Below are 27826 nucleotides of genomic sequence, written 5' to 3' on the forward strand. Positions count from 1 at the left end.
GGCTGAAGGCGTCCGCATAGTAGGTTAGGTTTGCTCCTAGGTGAAGTGAATGTCTGTGCCTTGCATACTCCCTTAAAAATTAGCTTGAATGGGGCCTCCCGGGTGGCGCAGTGGTCTAAGGCACTGCATCGCAGTGCTAGCTGTGCCACCAGAGACTCTGGGTTTGAGCCCAGGCTCTGCCGCAGCCGGCCGCGACCGGTAGGCTCATGGGGCGACGCATAATTGACCCAGCGTCGTCCGGGTTAGGGAGGGTTTGGCCGGCAGGGATATCCTTGTTTCATCGCGCACTAGCGACTCCTGTGGAGGGCCGGGCGCAGTGCACGCTGACCAGGTCGCTAGGTGTACGGTGTTTCCTCAGACACATTGGTGCGGCTGGCTTCCAGGTTGGATGTGCGTTGCGTCAAAAAACAGTGCGGCTTGGTTGGGTTGTGTTTCGGAGGACGCATGACTCTCGACCTTCGCCTCTCCCGAGTCCGTATGGGAGTTGCAGCGATGAGACAAGTCAGTAACTACTACCAATTGGATACCACGAAATTGAGGAGAAAAAGGGGTAAAATAATAAATAACTAAAAATATTTTTTTAATTTGCTTGAATAACTACAAAGAAGCGGCAATATTAATGTTTGTCTTCCTTGAGACGTCGTACGCACCAACATAGAGTGCATTCGGAAAGTATTCAGACCCCTTGACTTTTTTCACATTTTATTACGTTACAGTCTTATTCTAAGATGGATTTAATATCTTTTTCCCTCACCAATCTACACACAATACCCCATAATGGCAAAGCGAAGAGGTTTTTAGAAATTTTTACTAATTCATAAAAAATGAAGAAATAATGACTCTATAAAGTAAATTATTAAAATACTGAGCTATATTATATGCTCAAAAAATTGGGAAATTATATTATTTTATACTAATACAATTGCTCAGAGAAAGATTTTGTTTAACAAAAAAAATAAAACATCTCGAAAGGTAGGGGTGTCAAAATGATTGACAACCATAAAAATTCTTATAAATGAAGTAGTAAAAAGTTGTATTTGGTCCCAAATTTCTAGCACGCAATGATTACATCAAGCTTATGGATGCATTTGCAGTTCATTTCGGTTGTGTTTCACATTATAATGAAATAATGTATTATGTCATTTTGGAGTCACTTTTATTGTAAACACTTCTATATTCATGTGGATTCTACCACGATTATGGATAATCCTGAATGCATTGTGAATAATGATGAGTGAGAAAGTTAGAGGGTCAAAGATCATACCCCCAAGACATGCTAACCTCCCCTGTTATTGGTAATGGTGAAGGTTAGCATGTCTTGGGGGTATGATCTTTGACCCTCTAACTTTCTCACTCATCATTATTCACAACTCATTCAGGATTATCCAGATCACCTATTGGGAACAAAATAATCTGAAACACAACCTAAACAAACTCCAAACGCATCCACGTTTGTAGTCACAAGCTTGATTTGCTGTAGTCATTATGTGCTAGGAATATGGGACCAAATACTACACTTTCGACTACTTTATTTATAAGTATCTTTGGGGGTGTCAATAATTTTGACCCCTAACATTATGAGAAAAAAACACATTGCAAAACCTCTTTCTCTGAGCAATTGTATTAGTATAAAATAATTAAATTTCCCAAATGTTTTTTTTGCATACGTATAGCTCAGTATTTAAATTACTTACTTCATACATTCATTATTACACATTTTATCAAGGGTGTCAATAATTTCGGGCCCCACTGTATATGCGCAAACTGTTTTCCACTGGAAAGCATACGGTAAGCTTGACTGTGTGCTCCACCCCATAGTAGTGAATGGCTGTGTGGATGGATATGTGGGTGGGTGTGTGGATTGCTGTGTGGATTGCTGTGTGGGTGGGTGTGTGGATGTGTGGGTGGGTGGATATGTGGGTGGGTGTGTGGATGTGTGGGTGGCTGTGTGGGTGGCTGTGTGGATGGCTGTGTGGCTGTGTGGGTGGGTGGGTGGATGTGTGGGTGGCTGTGTGGATGTGTCGGTGGCTGTGTGGATGTGTCGGTGGCTGTGTGGATGTGTGGGTGGCTGTGTGGCTGGCTGTGTGGATGTGTGGGTGGCTGTGTGGATGGCTGTGTGGATGTGTGGGTGGCTGTGTGGATGTGTGGGTGGCTGTGTGGATGTGTGGGTGGTTGTGTGGATGTGTGGGTGGGTGTGTGGATGTGTGGGTGGGTGTGTGGATGTGTGGGTGGGTGTGTGGCATGGCCTGAGTCAGCGTGTCACATGGCTAACTATAGAAGCCTAGTGGGCAGCCTCTCTCTCTCTCTCTCTCTCGTGTGACAAGAGGTCGGAATAATGGGCTGTGTGTGTGTGTGTGTGTGTGTGTGCGTGCGTGCGTGCACGCGTGCGTAGATGATAGCGAAGCTACTTCTGACCCATGGATTTCTCAACATGAGCAAGTAGAGCCAGTGTTAAGAGAAAGAGACGGACGCGGGAGGAAATGTCAAACAGCTTCACACACACACACACACACACACACACACAGTTTTCCTCCCACTCGCTGCCTCCCTGCCTTCTCCTCCATTGTATGTGTCACTCCTGTTGATATTGACTGGAGTGACTGCAGTCACCATGCGTGTGATTCCTCATCTCTCCTGTAGATGGCGATAGCACTCAGGGACTACACTAGCACCAGAGTAGTGTTCTCTCTGTAATGATGCAGGTTGTAGCATATTGTGTGGAGACTGTGCATGTGTAAGAGCTGAGAACATTCAGTTTCCAAGTAACCAAACCACCTCTCTTATTGTAGGTGTGATAACTGTCAAGCTAGGGAATAGGGCAAGCTACTGTGTAGCTGTGGAGTTAAAGCTGCAATATGTAACTTTTTGGGTGACCCAACCAAATTCAACTAGTTATAGATGTCATTCTTAGTGAAAGCAAGTCTAAGAAGTGGTAGATAAGTTCTATGTGCGCTTTTCTATGCTTCCCGGTCTTGAGTTTTGTATCTTTTACTTTGGGTTTTGTACACCAGCTTCAAACTCTTGGTTCTTCAAAATATATTTCACAGCGGTTCAGATGGTACAATGATTCTCTACACTATACTTGATATTTTGGCACATAAACAGAAATGAGGCAAACTATTCGAATTTTAGGAACCAGGAAATGGTTGAGTGATTTCTGCATAGTTCATCTTTAAGTCACATACTGTATGTGTTGTCTGTCTGAGATCCAAATTAACTATAGTATAATTTAGTATTAGTTTATTGAGACAAATTCTAAAATGTACTTTTGTACGGGGGGGGGGGGGGGATAGGCCATAATAAAATAGTTAAAAGTAGCTCCCTCTCAACCAAGTGGGGGACAGGAGAGAGCTTGGGCCTAGCCACCAGCTGGGTTTGGTAAATCACACTCTGAAGAGACACATTACTTCCCTAGAGGGGTGGTGTGTGTCTGTGTTATGGGGGTCTAGGACCTTAAACTCTCCAAAAAGCTTCCGGAGAACACGACTGCTGGCTGTGCGGCATTACAAACGACGAGAGGGGAGGGAGTGTGTGTGTGTGTGTGTGTGTGTGTGTGTGTTATAACAAACGTACCTGTCCACACTGAAGGGGAAGCAGAACTTGGGGACTGTCTGAAGAGTTTCCTGTTGGGGGAGAGAGAAAGAGAACAGAGAGAGAGAGAGAGAAGGGAGAGAGAGAGAACATTTATACATCTAAAGGAGCCTATAAATCTAAGTATTAACTGCGCCACACCATATAACAGTGCATGGCCTGGAGAAATCAGAGACAGATGAGGGCAGAGGGCAGAGAAGGAGGTGAAGGAAAATATCTATTAAGGTGTAAAGGGGGACAAAGAAAGGAGGGAGAGAAGGAGAGATAGAGGAAGGAGAGATAGAGGAAGTAGAGGAGAGAGAGAAGGAGAGATAGAGGAAGTAGAGGAGAGAGAGACATTGACAGGGGGAGCGGGTCAATCAAAGACGATTGTACCGGCGAGGATAAAAAAATGGAAGAGTGGGAAAAAGAAAAGAACACAATGGCAACAAATGAAGCCAGCGGTGGTGTGGTGGGAGTTTGGTTGAGGAGGTGGGTAGGGTAGGGTGTGTGTGTGTGTGTGTGTCTGAGCAGTGTTAACAGGGCCCTGGGGGGAGGGGGGGGGAAGCTGCCCCAACATATGGGCAACAGTGAAAGGGGAGCGAGCGGCAGGATCCAAGGGGACCAGCGGGGAACGGGTAGAGGGGGCTGGGTGGGGGATACTAGGGAGGCCAGGGGAATCACAGATCAGCATGGGGCAAGAGGTGAGGGGGAGAGAAGGCTGGCAGGCAGGGGCTTTGCCTGGCCACCTCTCTCTCTCTCTCTCAGCTGTGTCCCTCCAACACGGGGAGTCGGGGACCCCTGGATTAGGGCCCTGGGACTAAGGGGAAACGAACAAAGACAGACAGAGGGGGAGGGAGAGAGAAGTGAGAGGAAGAGAAAGAAGGAATAGCGAGCGGACAGAGCAAAAAAAAGAAAAAGAGATAAATAGTGGTGGAGTGAGAGAGAGCTATGTGATAGAGCAAGAAGTGAGGGAAAAAGAGGGAAAATGAAACGTGGAGGGGTACAACGAGAGAGAGAGGTGCAGAGAGAGAGAGAGAGAGAGAGAGAGGGAGAGGAAGAGAGATGGGAAGAAAGCAAGAAAGTGGAGAGCGAGAGAGAGAGAGAAAATGAGTAACACCGGGGCCCAGGAGAGCTCAGACTAGCAACTAGGCCGGACAACAACAGAGCAGGCTGGGGCCTGGGTTTTTGGTTGACCGAGGAGAGAGTCACACCCAGCCATGGTGCTCTCTGACAGTGCTCATTTTGTCAGCTATTTTAGGTTTAGTTTTAGTCTTAGTTACATTTTAGCCATTTCATCCTTCTTTAGTTTTAGTTATTCAGTCAACTAAAACTTTGGAGAATTGTTGTCTAGATTTAGTCACAGCCATTTTAGTCACATAATACTGAGTGCATTTTTTCTATTAAATAATTAATATTTAGGCTACCTCTAACTTCCATCATGTGCACATTCAGATAGCGTTGTCCAACTAGGCCTACTATCTCCTGGTATACCTTAGCTGGCAACATTGTGGCAGATTGTAACCAATGCCAGCCGTAAATAAGCATATAGGCTATAAAGCATTGGCTACAGATTAAACAATTTACAGCTCAGATTTTCTCCCCATCATAACCCTCAAGGGGGTAAATAAGTGGTTTCCTTGAAAACGGGATAATTTGAGCTTTACAAAAATGCCTGAAGTATTACTGTACTCATAATAGTGAACATTTCTCATAGGAAAAAAGCAACTGTGGAGCGAGAGCGGCAACAGACGAATGAATAACAGTGCACACTGGAAAATAGACTTTCTGATGTGATCAAATAAAAAATAGCCTACATGAAAGTAAGAGAGAGAGTAAATATTGTTTCTAGTTGAGGTTATTTAGAGGTCTAGTGTCCTGCCTTCGCATTAGTACAAAAGATTGACGAGTGACTGAAGTGACCTCCTGGGAGCTGTGTGGGAGAGCTGCCCAGAAAAGCTCAATCAGACCGTGCAACTGAAAGATGTCCATTCTGCCAATGAGAGGATTGCATGAAATATTCTGCATGCATGCTTCTGATTGGACAACATGGATAAAAAGGTTCACGTGAAATTAACTGTCCATTAGTCTCATGTGGAATTCTCGTCTCGTCACATTTTCGTCGACTGAAATATAAAGTAATTTGTAAGATAGTTTTTTTCCCGGGGCATGTCATCTTGTTATCGTCATAGCTTTAGCATGGAAAAATAGGTTGTTGACGAGTATTTTCCGTCATAGTTATTGTTGACAAAATTAACACCGCTCCCTGGTGGGCTACCACAGCCGTGTTGAGGCCCTGGCGGAACCAGATGGAGGGACAAACAAGAGTGCCAGGCAGCAGAGAGCTTCAAGCCTGTAGTCCCCCCAGACCTCCACCCCCGGGTGGACAACCAATTACTGACTCAGCTCACTGGTCACCATGGCAGCAGATGAGGGTGAGTCGGTGGCACCTGGTGGGTGAGGCCTTGGCTCCCATGATGCTTTGGGGCCACCATGGGACACGGTGGGCAGGTGGTGGTTCAGGTGTGGTGAAAAACAAGTGAAAGGTGAGAGGAGCGAGGTGTGATACAATAAAAAAAAAACTGGAGTTCACATTGGTGCGGCTGGCTTCCGGGTTAAGCGAACAGTGTGTCAAGATGCAGTGCAGCTTGGCAGGGTCGTGTTTCGGAGGATGCACGGCTCTCTACCTTCGCCTCTCCCGAGTCCGTAGGGGAGTTGCAGAGATGGGACAAGACTGTAACTACCAATTGGATATCACCAAATTGGGGAAGAAAAAGGGGTAAAAAGTAAAAAAAATAAAAAAAATTCACGAGAGGCACAGGCACTGATGTAACTGTCACCATGACAACAGCACACATATAGCATGCACATTCACACACATGCATTAAACACACACATCTGTTATGAAACTGAGGAAGTTAAATAATAGCACACCCTTTTTAGTCAGTAAAACTGACCTCCACCTCTTATTCACTAGACCGCTCTACTAGTATTAGCCAAGCCATAAACTGTCACGATCCCTCTCAAAAGATTAGGCCAAACGACTTGACACAAACCGCAAGTCTACAGGCTAGCTGAGGAGACAGCTTTGTGACAGTTTATAAGGGTTTGAATCAAGTGTTTTCCCTTGGCTTGGATTCCCTGCTCTGAAAGCAGGTTGACGTTTATTGTCATGAGTCTTGTCCTGTAGGCAGAACTAAGCATTTTCCTCTTAGATAGGCCAGCTACAAAGTCAAAATTGGCTACATTGTAAAAATAGCTTTTTGGTCTTAATTTAAGGTTAGGGTTAGCAGTGTGGTTAAATGTTAGGGTTAAGGTTAGGTTTAAAATCAGATGTCATGACTTTGTGACTGTGCCAGCTAGTGACCACTGCAGAGCTACCTCCAAAACAAGATTTGTGACAAGAAACGCTAACCTGCGGTCTGAAAGGGCAAAGCTAGTCTGATGGTTACTGACTCACTCCTATAACTAACATGGGCTTATGAAGCTGTCCGGTTCCATTTAGCAACAAACAGTTCCAGTCAGGGCCTGAGTCATGGCCTGAGTCACCCAAGACTGAACCCACACACACCTCAGGAAACAGGAGACTGAAACCACACACCCCGCAGGAAACAGGAGACTGAAACCACACACCCCGCAGGAAACAGGAGACTGAAACCACACACCTCTCAGGAAACAGGAGACTGAAACCACACACCGCTCAGGAAACAGGAGACTGAAACCACACACCTCTCAGGAAACAGGAGACTGAAACCACACACCTCTCAGGAAACAGGAGACTGAAACCACACACCCCTCAGGAAACAGGAGACTGAAACCACACACCTCTCAGGAAACAGGAGACTGAAACCACACACCTCTCAGGAAACAGGAGACTGAAACCACACACCCCTCAGGAAACAGGAGACTGAAACCACACACACCCCTCAGGAAACAGGAGACTGAACCCACACACACCCCTCAGGAAACAGGAGACTGAAACCACACACACCCCTCAGGAAACATGAGAATGAACCCACACACACCCCTCAGGAAACAGGAGACTGAAACCACACACACCCCTCAGGAAACAGGAGACTGAAACCACACACCCCTCAGGAAACAGGAGACTGAACCCACACACACCCCTCAGGAAACAGGAGACTGAAACCACACACCCCTCAGGAAACAGGAGACTGAAACCACACACCTCTCAGGAAACAGGAGACTGAATCCACACACACCCCTCAGGAAACAGGAGACTGAACCCACACACACCCCTCAGGAAACATGAGAATGAATCCACACACACCCCTCAGGAAACATTTACATTTACATTTACATTTTTTTACATTTTAGTCATTTAGCAGACGCTCTTATCCAGAGCGACTTACAGTAGTGAATGCATACATTTCATACATTTTATTTTCTGTGCTGGCCCCCCGTGGGAAACGAACCCACAACCCACAACCCTGGTGTTGCAAACACCATGCTCTACCAACTGAATCCACACACACCCCTCAGGAAACATGAGAATGAATCCACACACACCCCTCAGGAAACATGAGAATGAACCCACACACACCCCTCAGGAAACATGAGAATGAATCCACACACCCCTCAGGAAACAGGAGACTGAATCCACACACACCCCTCAGGAAACATGAGAATGAATCCACACACACCCCTCAGGAAACATGAGAATGAATCCACACACACCCCTCAGGAAACATGAGAATGAATCCACACACACCCCTCAGGAAACATGAGAATGAATCCACACCCCTCAGGAAACATGAGAATGAATCCACACACCCCTCAGGAAACATGAGAATGAATCCACACACACCCCTCAGGAACCATGAGAATGAATCCACACACCCTCAGGAAACATGAGAATGCCACACACCCCTCAGGAAACATGAGAATGAATCCACACACCCCTCAGGAAACATGAGAATGAACCCACACACACCCCTCAGGAAACATGAATCATAGGGTTTCCAGATTCTAAAAATTCTCAAAGATTTCATGTATAATTCCTCCTACCATCATTAGAAAAATCTCTCAAAATGTCGAATTCTGGGAGATTATGGTTCAGGTCAAACCTAGAAGGTTTGGCTGTAAACAATCACAGAATGATGAACTATTCACTCAGGGCCTTTCAGGATAGCAAGCAAGATAGTCTATTAGCCTAAGTGGTGGTAGGCTAAATATTAAGATCATTCTTTCAAATCTGGAATTTAATTATAATTACTGTAACATTGTGCACAAATTCTGTGACCTCAAGACTTTCTAACGACAAGTTCATCATGTTCTATTCTCATCTTCATTTCAATTGATTTAGGCTCTTCTGACTCCCTTTCATTTCCCCAAACCTGGCTTATACAAGACTCCCAACAGAAACACAATACAGAAAACTGAAAACTCCAGGGGCTTTACCCTGTCAATACCATTCCCAACACCAGGGGCTTTACCCTGTCAATACCATTCCCAACACCAGGGGCTTTACCCTGTCAATACCATTCCCAACACCAGGGGCTTTACCCTGTCAATACCATTCCCATCACCTGGGGCTTTACCCTGTCAATAACATTCCCAACACCAGGGGCTTTACCCTGTCAATACCATTCCCAACACCAGGGGCTTTACACTGTCAATACCATTCCCAACACCTGGGGCTTTACCCTGTCAATACCATTCCCATCACCTGGGGCTTTACCCTGTCAATAACATTCCCAACACCAGGGGCTTTACCCTGTCAATACCATTCCCAACACCAGGGGCTTTACCCTGTCAATACCATTCCCAACACCAGGGGCTTTACACTGTCAATACCATTCCCAACACCTGGGGCTTTACCCTGTCAATACCATTCCCAACACCTGGGGCTTTACCCTGTCAATACCATTCCCATCACCTGGGGCTTTACCCTGTCAATACCATTCCCAACACCAGGGGCTTTACCCTGTCAATACCATTCCCAACACCAGGGGCTTTACCCTGTCAATACCATTCCCAACACCAGGGGCTTTACACTGTCAATACCATTCCCAACACCTGGGGCTTTACCCTGTCAATACCATTCCCAACACCTGGGGCTTTACCCTGTCAATACCATTCCCAACACCTGGGGCTTTACCCTGTCAATAACATTCCCAACACCTGGGGCTTTACCCTGTCAATAACATTCCCAACACCAGGGGCTTTACCCTGTCAATAACATTCCCAACACCTGGGGCTTTACCCTGTCAATACCATTCCCAACACCTGGGGCTTTACCCTGTCAATAACATTCCCAACACCTGGGGCTTTACCCTGTCAATAACATTCCCAACACCAGGGGCTTTACCCTGTCAATACCATTTCAAATGAATCATTGTAGTAATGATTCAACAGCTGAGAGCTATGGGGGGAAGAAGGAAGAGTGTGCACCTGCACCATCACCACCCCTCTACTTCAGATCATCTGTCATTCCACTCCTCCTATCACTCGTTCTCACCACCTGCACCATCACCACCCCTCTACTTCAGATCGTCTGTCATTCCACTCCTCCTATCACTCGTTCTCACCACCTGCACCATCACCACCCCTCTACTTCAGATCGTCTGTCATTCCACTCCTCCTATCACTCGTTCTCACCACCTGCACCATCACCACCCCTCTACTTCAGATCGTCTGTCATTCCACTCCTCCTATCTACTGGGATGGGGAGGCGCCAATCACTCGTTCTCACCAGAGAATGGGATTTAGTTATTTCATTTCCCATAAAACTAATTGCATTTAAAGAAATATGTCAAAATGGACTTGATCTTACTAAGTCTAAGTCTTCTAAGGATTGGTCTTAGTGCAGTTCCTCTGTACATGACAAACACCTGCCTATGGCAGGAAATAATGTTGTTTTTGTTGTTGACATTTGAAAGGGATAAATGATGTGTTTATTAGTGATGCGACTGGGAGGGGAGTCAGAATGGAAGGGTGAGTTGGCACTGTGAGGCCAAGCACTCCACTTACTTTTTGAATGTGTGTTACATGCATACAAAACTGAGACACACACACACACAAACACACACACACACACATTCAGTAAAAACTAGAAACACATGCAAATACAGTATGTATATTAGATTAAGTAGTGCATTACATAGCCTCCTAATAAAACAACAAGGACTTAAAACACTTGCAAACAGCACACTAGAAAAGGCAGATGAAACATCGAAGCCCTGACAAAACAACAAACTAAAGATGAAAACATACAGGAGAGAAACTTCTAAAACAATAAAACTTCTGTAATTTTAAGTGGTATCATACACAATTCTAATAGTCACTAGATTATGTAGTAGTAGTATTAATAGCAGAAGTAGCCAAGCACTTGCATAGGAAAGCATCTATTAGAATTCGTCACTCAGAATGATGCAGAGAAGCTATTTCACAGAAATGATGGGGTTGTTCGTTTTAACAAGTACATTCGTCGTCATGTGTCCGGAGAGCAATAATCGTCCATCATTATTTAGGCACAGGGACGGCTTAGCCATTCAGCCCCAGGAATAGGAAACAGATTTCGAAGGGGGGAGGTGGATGGAGGGATGTAGTGTGTGTGTGTGTGCCCTGCCCCGAGTGCAAGTTGTCATGCGATTTGCCTTATTGCCCCCCCCCCACTAAACCCCTGTGGACTACACCTTAGTTTTAATTGCTGTAACTTCCCCCACCCCCCAGCCCTCTCCTTCTCTTGCCAAACCTCATAACAGCTATACTGGGGTGTGTGTGTGTGTGTGTGTGTGTGTGTGTGTGTGTGTGTGTGTGTGTGTGTGTGTGTGTGTGTGTGTGTGTGTGTGTGTGTGTGTGTGTGTGTGTGGTTGGTTGGTTGTCGGAGCTGAGCTCTGTGCAACCCTGACACTTCCTGCCTCCCTGGCCGGGACTCGCCACACCTGGGGCCTTCCCTTCCCAGAGACTCCAACCTGGCAACCCAACCCCCCTCCATCTCTGAACTCCAACCTGGCAACCCAACCCCCCTTCCATCTCTGAGCTCCAACCATCCAACCCTCCTTTTCACTCAGTACATCAAACCCATCTGACATACTGCCTCGCAGCACTTATTCTCCAGACCCTGCCTGCTAACATCAATGGGGCCAGAGGGGTTGTGGGGAGTGAAGCAATGGTAGCTCACAGGGGCTTGATGGACTTACCTCCAGCCTCGATGGGCTCAGTTTGGCCACAGATAATTGGACCCAGGAACGGTTCCCTGACAAGACGGTCACATTCTCACACAGGCTTGTAGGGGCACACACACACCCACAATGTTCACACACACACACGCACACACTCACAAACACACTCGACCACACATTTCCACTTCCTCCAAACTAAATGAGATGGAGGGGGCCGGATGGATGAAGGGAAGACGGACACTACACACACACCAGTGTGTGGTACGTCAATCAACAGGACAATCTCCTGTGTCTCCGAGTCTCTATTCCCTTCATCACTTCACAGGGTCTCCTTCCACTGCACACTTCCCAATCACTCACTGCCCTCACAGGGTCTCCTTCCACTGCACACCTCCCAATCACTCACTGCCCTCACAGGGTCTCCTTCCACTGCACACTTCCCAATCACTCACTGCCCTCACAGGGTCTCCTTCCACTGCACACTTCCCAATCACTCACTGCCCTCACAGGGTCTCCTTCCACTGCACACTTCCCAATCACTCACTGCCCTCACAGGGTCTCCTTCCACTGCACACTTCCCAATCACTCACTGCCCTCACAGGGTCTCCTTCCACTGCACACTTCCCAATCACTCACTGCCCTCACAGGGTCTCCTTCCACTGCACACCTCCCAATCACTCACTGCCCTCACAGGGTCTCCTTCCATTGCACACCTCCCAATCACTCACTGCCCTCACAGGGTCTCCTTCCACTGCACACCTCCCAATCACTCACTGCCCTCACAGGGTCTCCTTCCACTGCACACCTCCCAATCACTCACTGCCCTCACAGGGTCTCCTTCCACTGCACACCTCCCAATCACTCACTGCCCTCACAGGGTCTCCTTCCACTGCACACCTCCCAATCACTCACTGCCCTCACAGGGTCTCCTTCTACTGCACACTTCCCAATCACTCACTGCCCTCACAGGGTCTCCTTCCACTGCATACTTCCCAATCACTCACTGCCCTCACAGGGTCTCCTTCCACTGCACACCTCCCAATCACTCACTGCCCTCACAGGGTCTGCTTCCACTGCACACCTCCCAATCACTCACTGCCCTCACAGGGTCTCCTTCCACTGCACACCTCCCAATCACTCACTGCCCTCACAGGGTCTCCTTCCACTGCACACCTCCCAATCACTCACTGCCCTCACAGGGTCTCCTTCCACTGCACACCTCCCAATCACTCACTGCCCTCACAGGGTCTCCTTCCACTGCACACTTCCCAATCACTCACTGCCCTCACAGGGTCTCCTTCCACTGCACACCTCCCAATCACTCACTGCCCTCACAGGGTCTTTATGCACGTATTCAAGTTCCCACAATAATAAAACCTCAGTAGCAACAAAACGTGGCCACCACACAAAAAGAGAAAACGTTGCAGTATGAAATGTTGATCTTGTTGTTGTTTTTTAAAAAGCGATAATAGCAAATGTACACACACAGTTTATTAAGTACACCCATCTAGTACCGGGTCGAACCCCCTCTTTGCCTCCAGAACAGACTGAATTCTTCGAGGGGATGTAAATGTTGCTCAATTGGTATTGTGTATTGTTAGATATTACTGCCCTGTTAGAGCTAGGAGCACAATAATTTAGCTACACCCGCAATAACATCTGCTAAATATGTGTATGCGAACAATACAATTTGATTTTGATCAAGGGACCTAACGTGTGCCATGAAAACATTCATTACACCACTGCCACCAGTCTGTCCCATTGATACCAGGCAGGATGGGGCCATGGACTCATGCTGCTTACGCCAAATCCTGACTCTACCATCAGCAGGACGCAATTATCGTGCGTGAAAAGCCCAGGAGGCTGGACATTTCTGAGATACTGGAACCGGTGCGCACTGGCACCGACGATCATACCACGCTCAAAGTCGCTTAGGTAACTGAATGCCTCGATGCCTGTCTGCCTGTTTTATATAGCAAGCCACGGCCAAGTGACTCACTGTCTGTAGGAGCGAACCAATTTCGTGAACGGGGTGGTGTTCCTAATAAACTGGCCACTGAGTGTATATAATAGCAAATAATGATAAAAAACATGCCACTGTAATAAAAGTAAACAAATAATCACAAAAGGGGGGATTTATGACCATTCCAGTAATTATAAAGAGTGTGTGTGAGTGCGTGAGTGCGCGGACATTTCAATGAGATAGAAAGCCTTTCTATGAGACATCCGCAGTCGACTCATGAAATGCTTTAATAAAAGGCAGCCATATTGCTACTTCATTAGGAGGAGGACGGTGCTGTGCAAACAGAGCAGAGCGCCGAGGCCCCTCATTAGATGTAATACCACAGGCAGCACTCTCATTTGTCTCAATGAGACCCCTTTTATACAGTTATGGATTTTAAATTACTACCAGCGCAGCCACTCTGCAAAAAGGCACGTTGTCAGCACTTCACCCCAGTGTGGACAGATGACATGAAAAATAATGAAAAAAATGATGAAAAGGGAAGACAGAAATCAAACAAGGACAACAAACAAAACAACAAGTCATTAGCTGGGACACCCTGTTCGCGGATGGATGAAGCGCAACCTCGTCGTTATTTTTCTAGCGTTCTCCAAATGTCTCCAAAAGTCAGTGCCTTTAGAAGATAGAGATAGGAAAATAGCAGTGTACTCTGGAGAATTGCACGTCACAAGGAGACATCGACTTGAGTAAAATTTCTATTGCAATTGTTCAGGTTTTATTGCAATGGGCCCTGAAGTGAACTAGGCTTTCGGCGGCCATGAAGCTGAAGTCCTGACTCCTCCAATTATCCCATCACTTTCACAGCCGCCTTCAAAGTAGATTCAGTTATATTAACTAGAAGATACCCAACTAGATATAACTAGATTAAAATATGATTTAATATAGAGGGTTGCCAGGTGACCTACGATGCCTCCTGGCGGCCATGTTGGAAGACCAATAAATCAATTCTTTCGACAACAACAGCTGAGCGGCTACTCCAAGCTGCATGATAACAATGCCTAAAACTACTTGATTAATTACTATGGTCAATTTCTGTGCCGTATTTGGATGTTCCAACAAGGCAGGAAAGACAACTGACAAAAAAAGAAACCTTTTTCACCATCAAGACCTGAACCCAGACAGTTGTCAGTACAGGGTCTGCTCCGATCATTTCATCAATGGTAAGTCTAATTTCAAGTTTAGTTTAGCTGTTACCTGTTATGCCACCCAGATGTTAACAAGTCTAAGTTGGCCAACATGCGTCTCTCTCATAGGCGGCGAGTGAGTTTGAAGTTTTGGGGAAGCTACACTATACAGTGCCTTCGGACAGTATTCAGACTTTTTCCACATTTTCTTAGGTTACAGCCTTATTAAAAAATGTATTAAATTGTTTTATTTTCTCATCAATCTCCAGAGATGTTCGATCAGGTTCACGTCCAGGCTGTGGCTGGGCCAATCAAGGACATTGAGAGACTTGTCCCAAAGCCACTCCTGTGTGGTCTTGGCTATGTGCTTAGGGTCGTTCTCCTGTTGGAAGGTGAACCTTCGCCCCAATCTGAGCTAGTCTCCCAGTCCCTGCAACTGAAAAACATCCCCACAGCATGATGCTGTTTCTCATGGTCTGAGAGTCCTTTAGGTGCCTTTTGGCAAACTCCAAGTGGGCTGTCATGTGCCTTTTACTGAGGAGTGGCTTCCATCTGGCCATGCTACCATAAAGACCTAATTGGTAGAGTGCTGCAGAGATGGTAGTCCTTCTGGAAGGTTCTCCCATTTCCACAGAAGAATTCTAGAGCTCTGTCAGAGTGACCATCGGGTTCTTGGACCAAGGCCCTTCTCCCCCGATTGCTCAGTTTGGCCGGGAGGACAGCTCTAGGAAGTCTTCGTGGTTCCAAACTTAATTCATTTAAGAATGATGGAGGCCACTGTGTTCTTGGGGACCTTCAATGCTGCAGAAATGTTTTGGTACCCTTCCCCAGATCTGTGCCTTGACACAATCCTGTCTCGGATCTCTACGGACAATTCCTTCGACCTCATGGCTTGGTTTTTGCTCTGACAAGCACTGTCAACTGTGGGACCTTATATAGACAGGTGTGTGCCTTTCCAAATCATGTACAATCAATTGAATGGCCAAGCAGATGCACACAAGCCTAAGATCACCATGCGCAAGGCCAAGTGTCGGCTGGAGTGGTGTAGAGCTCGCCGCCATTGGACTCTGGAGCAGTGGAAACACGTTCTCTGGAGTGATGAATCACGCTTCACTATCTGGCAGTCTGACGGACTAATCTGGGTTTGGCGGATGCCAAAAGAACACTACCTGCCCGAATCCATAATACCAACTGCAAAGTTTGGTGGAGGAGGAATAATGGCCTGGGGCTGTTTTTCATAGTTCGGGCTAGGACCCTTAGATGTAGTGAAGGGAAATCTTAACGCTACAGCATACAATGACATTCCAGACGATTCTGTGCTTCCAACATTGTGGCAAAAGTTTGGGGAAGGCCCTTTCCTGTTTCAGCATGACAATGGCCCTGTGCGCAAAGTAAGGTCCATACAGAAATTGATTGTCGAGATCGGTGTGGAAGAACATGACTAGTCTGCACAGAGCCCTGACCTCAACCCCATCGAACACTTTTGGGATGAATTAAAACGCAGACTGCGAGCCAGGCCTAATCGCCCGACATCAGTGCCCGACCTCACTAATGCTCGTGGCTGAATGGAAGCAAGTCCCCACAGCAATATGCCAACATCTAGTGGAAAGCCTTCCCAGAAGAGTGGAGGATGTTATAGCAGCAAAGGGGGAACTAATTCCATATTAATGCCCATGATTTTGGAATGAGATATTCGACGAGCAGGTGTCCACATACTTTTGGTCATGTAGTGTATTTTTTTCACCATAAAAATGCACCTTTACAATAAACATGCATACATCTATTATCGCATTTGCAGACTAATGTAAGCCTATTAAACTCAGCAAAAAAAGAAACGTCCCTTTTTCAGGACCCGGTCTTTCAAAGATAATTCGTAAAAATCCAAATAACTTCACAGATCTTCAATGTAAAGGGTTTAAACACTGTTTCCCATGCTTGTTCAATGAACCATAAACAATTAATGAACATGCACCTGTGGAACGGTAGTTAAGACACTAACAGCTTACAGACGGTAGGCAATTAAGGTCACAGTTATGATAACTTAGGACACTAAAGAGGCCTTTCTACTGACTCTGAAAAACACCAAAAGAAAGATGCCCAGGGTCCCTGCTCATCTGCGTGAACATGCCTTAGGCATGCTGCAAGGAGGCATGAGGACTGCAGATGTGCCAGGGTAATATATTGCAATGTCCGTACTGTGAGACGCCTAAGACAGCACTACAGGGAGACAGGATGGACAGCTGATCGTCCTCTCAGTGGCAGACCACGTGTAACAACACCTGCACAGGATCGGTACATCCGAACATCATACCTGCGGGACAGGTACAGGATGGCAACAATAACTACCCGAGTTACACCCGAACGCACAATCCTTCCATCAGTGCTCAGACTGTCCGCAATAGGCTGAGAGAGGCTGGACTGAGGGCTTGTAGGCCTGTTGTAAGGCAGGTCCTCACCAGACATCACCGGCAACAACGTCACCTATGGGCACAAACCCACCGTCGCTGGACCAGACAAGACTGGCAAAAAGTGCTCTTCACTGATGAGTCGCGGTTTTGTCTCACCAGGGGTGATGGTCGGATTCGCATTTATCGTCGAAGGAATGAGCGTTACACCGAGGCCTGTACTCTGGAGCGGGATCGATTTGTAGGTGGAGGGTACATCATGGTCTGGGGCGGTGTGTCACAGCATCATTGGACTGAGCTTGTTGTCATTGCAGGCAATCTCAACGCTGTGCGTTACAGGGAAAACATCCTCCTCCCTCATGTGGTACCCTTCCTGCAGTCTCATCCTGACATGACCCTCCAGCATGACAATGCCACCAGCCATGCCATACTCCTCGTTCTGTGCGTGATTTCCTGCAAGACAGGAATGTCAGTGTTCTGCCATGGCCAGCGAAGAGCCCGGATCTCAATCCCATTGAGCACGTCTGGGACCTGTTGGATCGGAGGGTGAGAGCTAGGGCCATTCCCCCCAGAAATGTCCGGGAACTTGCAGGTGCCTTGGGGGAAGAGTGGGGTAACATCTCACAGCAAGAACTGGCAAATCTGGTGCAGTCCCTGAGGAGGAGACGCACTGCAGTACTTAATGCAGCTGGTGGCCACACCAGATAACTGACTGTTATTTTTTATTTTGACCCTCCCTTTGCTCAGGGACACATTATTCCATTTCTGTTAGTCACATAGTATATGTCTCAGTTATTGAATCTTATGTTCACACAAATATTTACACATGTTAAGTTTGCTGAAAATAAACGCAGTTGACAGTGAGAGGACGTTTATTTCTAATGTGATGAGTAGATTGGATAGTGATAATTTAGGCTATAAATATAACTCAGTCTAATCACTGTGTATGGCTGACTGCATAGTGGCATAGTAGATATGGACATAGCATAGTGGATATGCTATATCAGTGACGTTTCTTCTCTTTTCTTTGTCTTGAATGCAACCATATAATCTAGGTTTACGAAAAGGGGAGACACAAATTGCACAACATGATGTGCATATAGCTTAAAAGAGGATATTATTTCCCTAAAACACCTTCCACTGGCACTGACCCAATGATAATTTGTTGAGAAAATGTATGGACGTTACAGCATAGGACAAAGGCCTCAATGGAATAGGGGCAATTCGATGCATGATTTTATTTTACTTTAAAATGTATGCCATACAAAGACCATTGATATATAAGTTTAGCAAGCAAATCCATGCACAAGGACTACTTTTTACAATTTCCACTGATAATTCTACAAAAACACATTTACTGGAAAAACTGTGCAGATACAAAGTTTGGTAACAGAATTTCAGTAAAATACCCCTCAGTTTTATTCTACTGTAGGTCCACCAGTTGACCTCTATCAAGACACCCATGTCAACTGGATTCACACTGTGAAGATGAGCAACGCTGCAGCATCATCAGTTTCTATTTTACTACTTTGTCCATTTCCAGATATAAAAGGAGACATTGCTCAGTTAGACAAAATGGTTGTCATATACTCTCCCTTGGTCAATCTGAATGATTCTGTTGTGCCATTTGAGTAGAGAGCCCCGCCACCTTGACGTCATCATGAAAGTGCCCCCTTAAATTGAATCGTGTAGCAATAACTTCTGATTAAAACCTTTTTTTTTTTTTTTGCCTAAAATAACACACCCAAATCTAACTGCCGGTAGCTCAGGACCTGAAGCAAGGACATGCATATTATTGACACCATTTGAAAGGAAACACTTTGAAGTTTGTGGAAATTTGAAATTAATGTAGGAGAATATAACACAGATCTGGTAAAAGATAATACAAACAAAAAACATGCATTTTTTTGTTCCATCTTTGAAATGCAAGAGAAAGGCCATACATTCAGATAGGAGTCTAGGTGTAATTTAGATTTTGGCCACCGGATGGCAGCAGTGTGTGCAACGTTTCAGACTGATCCAGTGAAGAATTACATTACTGTACAATATGTTGTATCAAGTCTGCCAAGAGTTTGCCCAAATGTGCCGAATTGGTCAATTGATACATTTTCAAGTACATAACTATAGAGAACATACAAAAATGCTATGGTAATCAAAAAGTGTACACTCCCAGGAATGTCATACTTTTTTATAGCTTTTTTAACTAGGCAAGTCAGTTAGAAACAAATTCTTATTTACAATGACGGCCTAGGAACAGTGGGTTAAAGGCCTTGTTCAGGGGCAGAATAACAGATGCTCACCTTGTTAGCTCGGGGATTTGATCTAGCAACCTTTTGGTAACTGGTCCAACGCTCTAAGCACTAGGCTACCTGCCACCCCATAAATGATGGATCATTAGCTAAAACACTAACTTCCACACATCTAGATGGCCGGGCTGGGTGGGTATGGGGCTAGAGATAGCTGAGAGGTCAAACTGTAGTTCCTACATTTGAACATATACATTTATTTTATTAAACACACCTATGCTACATTTTATCTCTTGGACCCTCAGGATGACAAATCAGAGCAAGATTACTGAATGTAAGTACATTATTTACCTTCAAAGGTGAATGTATCAAACCAGTTGCCATGATAACATTTTTGTTGTTGTTGTGCACTCTCCTCAAACAATAGCATGGTATTTATTCACTGTAATAGCTAGAGTTAATTGGGCACTGCAGTTAGGTTAACAATAATTTAAGCTTTCTGCCCATATAAGACATATCTATGTCCTGGAAAATTGGCTGCTGTATACAATGTCATACTAGTCACATTAGCAACAACCGTCCCGGTTTAGGGACACCCATCCCATAGAGGTTAAACAGAAAGAAAGTTTCACAGTAATATATTTATCTACAAATGTATGAATATATAAAATGTCATTTGGAACAACATGTAAAATACTATTGTTTATGACATTGTAAACATATTATACTTTAATAATAGGCTATGTTGTTATATGGGTAAAATTAAAAGTATTTTGTGTTCATCTCTGCTTTCCCTTGCCCGATTGAATAAAATGTATTTCTTATAATCTAACTATTTTTATTTTATTTTACAATTTAAACACATTTAGCATAGAAAATGTAATTGTTACGGTAGTCTTTGGAAAACCATCTTCCTTATCACAGTGGCATCTCCAAGTGCAACTCAGACCATTTGGGAGAAGAGTATCTGGCATTGAACTTGGCAGTAGTAGTTGTATGTTTTAAGCTAAAGGATCCCATCATTTCCTGCTTCCAGACATTTTAAGGGTTGGATTTGCACTAAACAATTTGATGTCAGCGCAAGGCATGTACAACATCTGGTAAAACGATTAGCCTCATACACACTGACTGACCAGATGAATCCAGGTGAAAGCTATGATCCATTATTGATGTCACTTGGTAAATCAACTTCAATCAGTGTAGATGAAGGGGAGGAGACAGGTTAAATAAGGATTTTTAAGCCTTGAGACAAGTAAGACATGGATTGTGTGTCCCATTCAGAGGGTGAATGAGCAAAACAAAAAAACTAGAATCAGGTGTTAGTGCTGGAACAGAAGCCTGCATACCCAGCAGGGTTGGCCTGCTCCAGTTGTAATAGGTGTATACATTATGTATGACTTATAAACTGTATTTTGTTCCCAACATTTTGCTAACATAGGTACACCCACGGTATACAAGGATGACCCCTTATTCTATTGGGACAGTAATTTGGACCTCTTCATCTGCAGACAGGGTATTTCACAGCTCTCTATATTTGAGGACAGAAAACATCACAATGAAACAGGCTGCATTCTACTCAAATTAGACAGCACTGAATACCATGTTGCTATATCTCTCTGTCCTCATAGTTTTCCTCGCTTGGGACTGGAGAATCTTTTCATAATGGCCTCCCACAAAGGTACCTGTCTTATCCAAAGTAGCCGACTCTCTCCCCTTCTCTGACAGCTGGAGCTGCTAATCCTTTCACTCGGACTCCTGAGTGGTGCAGCGGTCTAAGGCACTGCATCTCAGTGCTTGAGAAGTCACTACAGACACCCTGGTTCGAATCCAGGCTGTATCACAACCGGCCATGATTGGGAGTCCCACAGGGCGGCGCACAAATGGCCCAGCGTCATCCATGTTTGTCCGGTGTAGGCCGTCATTGTAAATAAGAATTTGTTATTAACTGACTTGCCTAGTTAAATAAAAGTTACATTTAAAAAAAATATATATATATATATTTCATAGAAAATGTCATGCCATGGTTGTTAGCTGGCTAGCTACATACTGTATGCATTTAGAGTGTATTTTTTTAATGTATAATGATACATACATCAAGAGCTAGCAAGCTAAAATTAAGTTAGCTAGCTGTAGCTGGAGATATCTATTTCACTTAGCTATACTATACCGTATGTAAAGTTAGCTAGCGAGCTAACAATACATTAGGAGCTCATTTGAGTTAGCCTACACATTAATGCTAAGTTACTGTAGCAAGCTAGCTAGCTAATTATACATCGTTTGTATATAATTTTCTAAATATATTTACTTACTTGAATAGGTTATCCTACTGCCTCTATTTTTAAGGTCCTTAGAAAAACAAAAAAAAACATTTTTGGTGGTAGCAAAACGAAGCCAGCGATGTGGACAATAGGAGGACACACAGGGCAACAAAGGTCCAACAGACTGACTCTGGTCTTCCAACATGGCTCCTGGTGTGGTTGCTAGGTGATGTGACGCAACTGCAACCTCTCTATATGTACACATTTAGCCAATCCAGAGGGGTTAAACAACAAGCAATTATTGAGCGTTTCTTTTTTCTCTTTTATTGTCTGTTTTGAATCCATTCATCCTGACAGAGGCGAGAGGAAGAAGAAAGGGGTTGGGGGATGAACGACTGGAGGGGATGAAGAGAAGGGAAGCTGAGGGGTGGCAATGGGCCTTGGGCATGCATATTCAACAGGATAGGATTCAAGAAGAGAAGGGGGGATTTTGCATCGGGCCATGTGTGGCTACCTCTAAATGCCTGGTCCTCATGTGGAGATTAGGGACACAAGCGGAGGAGAACCCAGCAGGGTGAATGGGAAGGGTGGCAGACTAGAACTGAACACGTCCATAGTTAGCTCACCTTAGCAAGCTACACAACAAGCCAACATATGAGTAGGTCATCATCTATTTCAGAGAAACATTAACCCCTACTACAATGTTCAAGGGCTGGTTTCCTGAATCTCCCGAATGCCTAGCCTAGACTTCATCTGGATCCAAGAAACCGGCTCCTTAGTGTCTGCTTAATCTATAGTTAAAGACAAATAAGGCTTGTATCAATAATTCAATCTGCACTGTCGACCCATGGTTGAGGCCAAGGCCATATTTAATACATGGGTAAAGTTTCACATACGCTATTTCAACTTCCCCTTGACTTCTGTGAAAATCAATGGCCTTTTAGATCGGTCAATTACCAAGAGTCTATCAGAGTTAAATCCACTGGGTCAACAAACCAAACCACTTGAGACTTGATGAACTCTTATAAAATGGCCTTTTCTTGCCTTCAAGAAGCTATGTCAGCGCCTCTATTTTAAAGATGCCGGTATAGCAGTGTGACTGGCCTCCAGTTTGCAAATCTCGTAAGACTCCATTTTAAGGCCCTAATTTGTATTTCAGTCTCACAGAAGGCTAGGCAAATGTATCTGAAAACAACCACTTGCGCCACCTTCCTCCAGAGGCAGGGCGAAGGTTGATAAATCGTTGTCAGTGTCCCCCAGTAAAGCCACTTTCACAGGCCAGGTTCAGAAGTAGCGGCGGAGGGTTAATGGGCAGGAAGCATTCCGTTTCATTGTTTGTTTGCTGTTGGAAGTCAAATGAGGAAGAACAGTTACTGGGTGTCGCTCTCCCTGTCGCGCTCCCTGTCTCCGTCTGTCTCCGCTCCCTGTCTCCGTCTGTCGTGCTCCCTGTCTCCGTCTGTCTCCCCTCCCTGTCTCCGTCTGTCGCGCTCCCTGTCTCCGTCTGTCTCCGCTCCCTGTCTCCGTCTGTCTCCGCTCCCTGTCTCCGTCTGTCGTGCTCCCTGTCTCCGTCTGTCTCCGCTCCCTGTCTCCGTCTGTCGCGCTCCCTGTCTCCGTCTGTCGCGCTCCCTGTCTCCGCTCCCTGTCTCCGTCTGTCTCCGCTCCCTGTCTCCGTCTGTCGCGCTCCCTGTCTCCGTCTGTCGCGCTCCCTGTCTCCGTCTGTCTCCGCTCCCTGTCTCGCTCCCTGTCTCCGTCTGTCTCCGCTCCCTGTCTCCGTCTGTCGCGCTCCCTGTCTCCGTCTGTCGCGCTCCCTGTCTCCGCTCCCTGTCTCCGTCTGTCTCCGCTCCCTGTCTCCGTCTGTCTCCGCTCCCTGTCTCCGTCTGTCTCCGCTCCCTGTCTCCGTCTGTCTCCGCTCCCTGTCTCCGTCTGTCTCCGCTCCCTGTCTCCGTCTGTCTCCGCTCCCTGTCTCCGTCTGTCTCCGCTCCCTGTCTCCGTCTGTCTCCGCTCCCTGTCTCCGTCTGTCGCGCTCCCTGTCTCCGTCTGTCGCGCTCCCTGTCTCCGTCTGTCTCCGCTCCCTGTCTCCGTCTGTCTCCGCTCCCTGTCTCCGTCTGTCTCCGCTCCCTGTCTCCGTCTGTCTCCGCTCCCTGTCTCCGTCTGTCGCGCTCCCTGTCTCCGTCTGTCGCGCTCCCTGTCTCCGTCTGTCGCGCTCCCTGTCTCCGTCTGTCTCCGCTCCCTGTCTCCGTCTGTCTCCGCTCCCTGTCTCCGTCTGTCGCGCTCCCTGTCTCCGTCTGTCGCGCTCCCTGTCTCCGTCTGTTGCGCTCCCTGTCTCCGTCTGTCTCCGCTCCCTGTCTCCGTCTGTCTCCGCTCCCTGTCTCCGTCTGTCGCGCTCCCTGTCTCCATCTGTCTCCGCTCCCTGTCTCTGTCTGTCGCTCTCCCTGTCACTCTCCCTGTCTCTCTCTTTATGCATGCAGTGTCATCTTTCCACTGAGGGGAGTTTCGCATTTTGTCCACCAACTCACTTTGCACATCTTCACATTTGAACCTCATGCCTTAACACCACCCAATTCTTGGAACACTTCCATTTCTCAGACAGCCGTGTTTTCTATGTTTTCATCTACTCGCTCTCTCTCTCTCCCTCCAATACCTCCCTCCCCTGCTCCAGATGCTTAACGGTTGCCTTCACCTACGTCGGTAACTGATGCCATATGTGCAGCCAGGTGTCCCCAGGAGCCGACGCCAAGCCACGCTAAGGTGAGCCGCAATTAAGAGATACACCCCAGACCGTCAGACAAGCACTGGGAAAACCACATCACAATTATCTCCCTTCAGGATGAAGACACAATAAGCAGCCATATTTTTCCCACACGGGGTAATGATGGGTTTACTAGTAGATGGGATTAAGCTGCACTCTGCAAATCTGGCGTCAGGTAGAGGTTCAGCTAACGTTACCTTACCTGAAGGCTTAATGTGTAGGGAATAAGATGTAACACTGACCTGAGGTCAGGTCTTTGGGAAATGTAATCCTACACCACAAATCTAGCCTATTTCACGAGCTTGACACTTTGCCGGAGTTGGTGATATGGTGGTGAGTTAATTTTATCTACACACACATTTTTCTTCTGAAAGAGACGACTTAGCCTAATGTAGACATCTAATGCCTCTAGATAAGACCTTTTAATCACTATCGCCGGTTGTTGATAGATTATGTGCCAGTGTCACCAAGGTCTCCGGGTGAGGTTGTCATGGAGATCAGAGGTCATTATTGGTGGTTGGTTACTTCCCGCAGTTTGTGTGTTACAGATGTAGGATCTTAATTTGAGCCAGTTTGCTACAGCAGGAAAATAATCCTGCAGCAACAGGAAATGTGAATTATTATGTGGAATATAATTAATGGACATTTTTTGTATGGGTTGAAACATTTTTCTTTAGGGCAAATTAAGTCTGGCATTTTAAAGTGGAAATTACAAACTTTAGAAGCCTTGTTAAACCTTGAATGCACTACACATTTGCATTTCCTGCTGTGCAGGAACATTTTCAGCAACAAAAGAGTGATCAAATGAAGATCCTACACATGTAGTGTGTGTGTGCAAACGTGAATATTCAACACCCCCGCTTTCTCTCCCTCCGTTTCCCTTTCTACTTCTTTTGGTAGAAGGTCACAAAATTTGAATATTCCCTTGTTAAAAAGCGCCTCGATTCTTCTCCCTATGCCGGAGAAGTTAAAATGCTCTAGCGGCACGCTACATCAAAGCCAGCCCAACTTCAAAAAACGATTTCTCTCCATTACGGGGAAAAAAGTACCTTGTCGCATTAAGTTAAGGAAAACATGCAGCAGCTGCCTAATTTAAAGGATTCAAAGCTTATGTGTCAATGCGATGTGGCTGTGTCAGAGGATGGAGATGGAGAAAACGAGTGAGAGAGAGGAGAGAAGAGACTCGGGGCGAAAGCTTTGTTTTAATTATGAGCGAGGGAGCGATTGGAGAGAGAGAGAAGATAGAAGCGAGGGAGATTCCGCTCGTTATTCCGTCACTTTCTATCAAACGGCTTATTTACGTTTCCGATTACATTCCCCGGCGCAAACGGCGAGATCTATCAGCGGCAGAGAGAAAGGACGAACAAGATAATGACAAGCAACTATTCCTCCTCTTCAGAAACAAATACGCTTGTGTGTCTGAATAATAGTCCAGGGTAGTTATTCCTACACCTTGTATAGGAGTTTCCAAGTGCGCAAACCGAACACAAATCAAATCAAATGAACGTTTGGTTAACATTAAACACAAGCCTTCAGATGATGCCTGATGAGTAAAACCCACGACCCACTATCTACGGCTGCCTCTGATATACCACATAGGGTTCTGGCTAAAAGAGGTGCCCTAGCACTACACAGCTGATTCAAATCATCAAAGCTTGATGATGAGATGGTTACTTGAATCAGCTGTGTAGTGCTAGAGCAAAAAACTAAACGTGCACCCAGGGGGACCCAAGGAACTGAGTTTGGGAAACGCTGCACTACAGTATAAAGGGAATAGGTGCTGTTTCAGATCTACCCTGTTGTCCTAGAAGCTCCAGCTGAGAGTTGACTGACGCCATACTGTTGCCGACTAGAGAGATGTAAGGGAGCTACTGGGTTGGCCATTGGGCAGGGTGCGGTGTGTTTGGGGGGGAACATCATTAACAACCCACAGATGAGAATGAGACTGGGACTGGTACCAGCTACCCTCTTTTGTTTCCAGCCATCTTTCATCTTCTCCCTCTCTTTTTCACTCTCTTCTTCTCTCTTGGGCCTTGCTCCTCCATCATTCTGTGAACTACAAAGAGGGGGATGGGTGAAGGAGCGTGGCATCGCGGCTCAAGGGAAGCCAAAGGGTCGGCTATCATTATCAATTTTTCACTACCTATCATCTTTCCTCTCTATCCAATATTCTTAAACTCTACTTCTCGTTCTATTTTTCTTCCTCGCTCTTTCTCTTCATCTCAGTCTCTCTTTCCCATTCTCGTTCCTAGAGCAACGTAGGCTCCGTAATTCGAGACAGATTCTTTACTGTATGGAACAAAGGTGGCCCGGGATGAAACATCCATTAGCAACAAAGGATGTGGCTTTTCTTCTGCATCAAATAATTGCACAAGAAGGAAACAGAACGAGAGAACGAGAGAGAGAGACGGGCGGGGGGAGGTTGCTTCGCTTGGAATAAACAAGGCTACGTGATTAGTGTGTGTGTGTGTGTGTGTGTGTGTGTGTGTGTGTGTGTGTGTGTGTGTGTGTGTGTGTGTGTGTGTGTGTGTGTGTGTGTGTGTGTGTGTGTGTGTGTCCCGCTTGGTTAATAGAATGTTGTTGTTTTTTCGACTAACGGGGCAACCTGAATTCATGTTTGGCATTCTGTCTCTTTGAAGAGCATGCAGGACAATGAGTTCCAGTTGCTACCTCGGAGGATTCTATGGGCACGGCTCTATGGTAACACACGTAGGATCCAGGTCAATACGCCATTGATTTAACACGACCCTGGATGCTCGAGAGATGAAAGGAGGAAGAAAAATTAGAGGAAACATGCACCCTCCTACTTCTAATCAAAAGTACCTTTTCACCGGCAACGCCATGTACTCCTTTGTGTAATAAACAAACGACAAAATGTCTACAGAATAGTTTTGGTTTGTGTTTTTGTGTGAATATACACTGTGTATGCAGAGGAGGTGTCAGAGATATGCTAGCAATATCAAGGAAGCATATGGCTATGGTGACTGACGGCGCAATTAGTCAACGGAGAAGAGCTCGACACCCACTCTCTCGTCGCTCTGCAAAGTCGCAAACGAATCCACAGAGCCAGGAGAGACGCCGCAAACAACAAAGACGTCTTTTTGTGTGAAGAAAGACAAAGCAGGGGGATTCTCACTGCTCTCAAACAAATAAACCAAGAAAGTTCTCTTCTCTTTCAAAAAGAAATTGCAATTTCTCAAACACAAAGAAAGTTTGTTTGTCAAGTTTGTATCAAGTTTCTGGAAAATAAATATATAAACAACTCTGCATTCATATTATTTCTTTAGCCTTTTTCAAATCTTGG

At 45.8% G+C, this 27826-nt stretch overlaps 1 protein-coding gene across 5 annotated transcripts in view; it reads right to left on the reverse strand.

The window, feature by feature from the left end:
• The window catches only part of LOC106570883 (DENN domain-containing protein 1A), a 145624-nt gene that overhangs the window by 84555 nt on the left and 33243 nt on the right, over positions 1-27826 (reverse strand). For all 5 annotated transcript variants that reach the window (XM_014143465.3, XM_014143472.3, XM_014143453.3 and 2 more), the window contains exon 4: positions 3574-3623. In XM_014143465.3, coding sequence (XP_013998940.2) covers positions 3574-3623 — 50 coding nt within the window. The remainder of the gene's footprint in view (positions 1-3573; positions 3624-27826) is intronic.

This window comes from Salmo salar, chromosome 01 (assembly GCF_965601325.2).
Source record: "Salmo salar chromosome 01, fSalSal1, whole genome shotgun sequence".
NCBI classification, from domain to species: domain Eukaryota; kingdom Metazoa; phylum Chordata; class Actinopteri; order Salmoniformes; family Salmonidae; genus Salmo; species Salmo salar.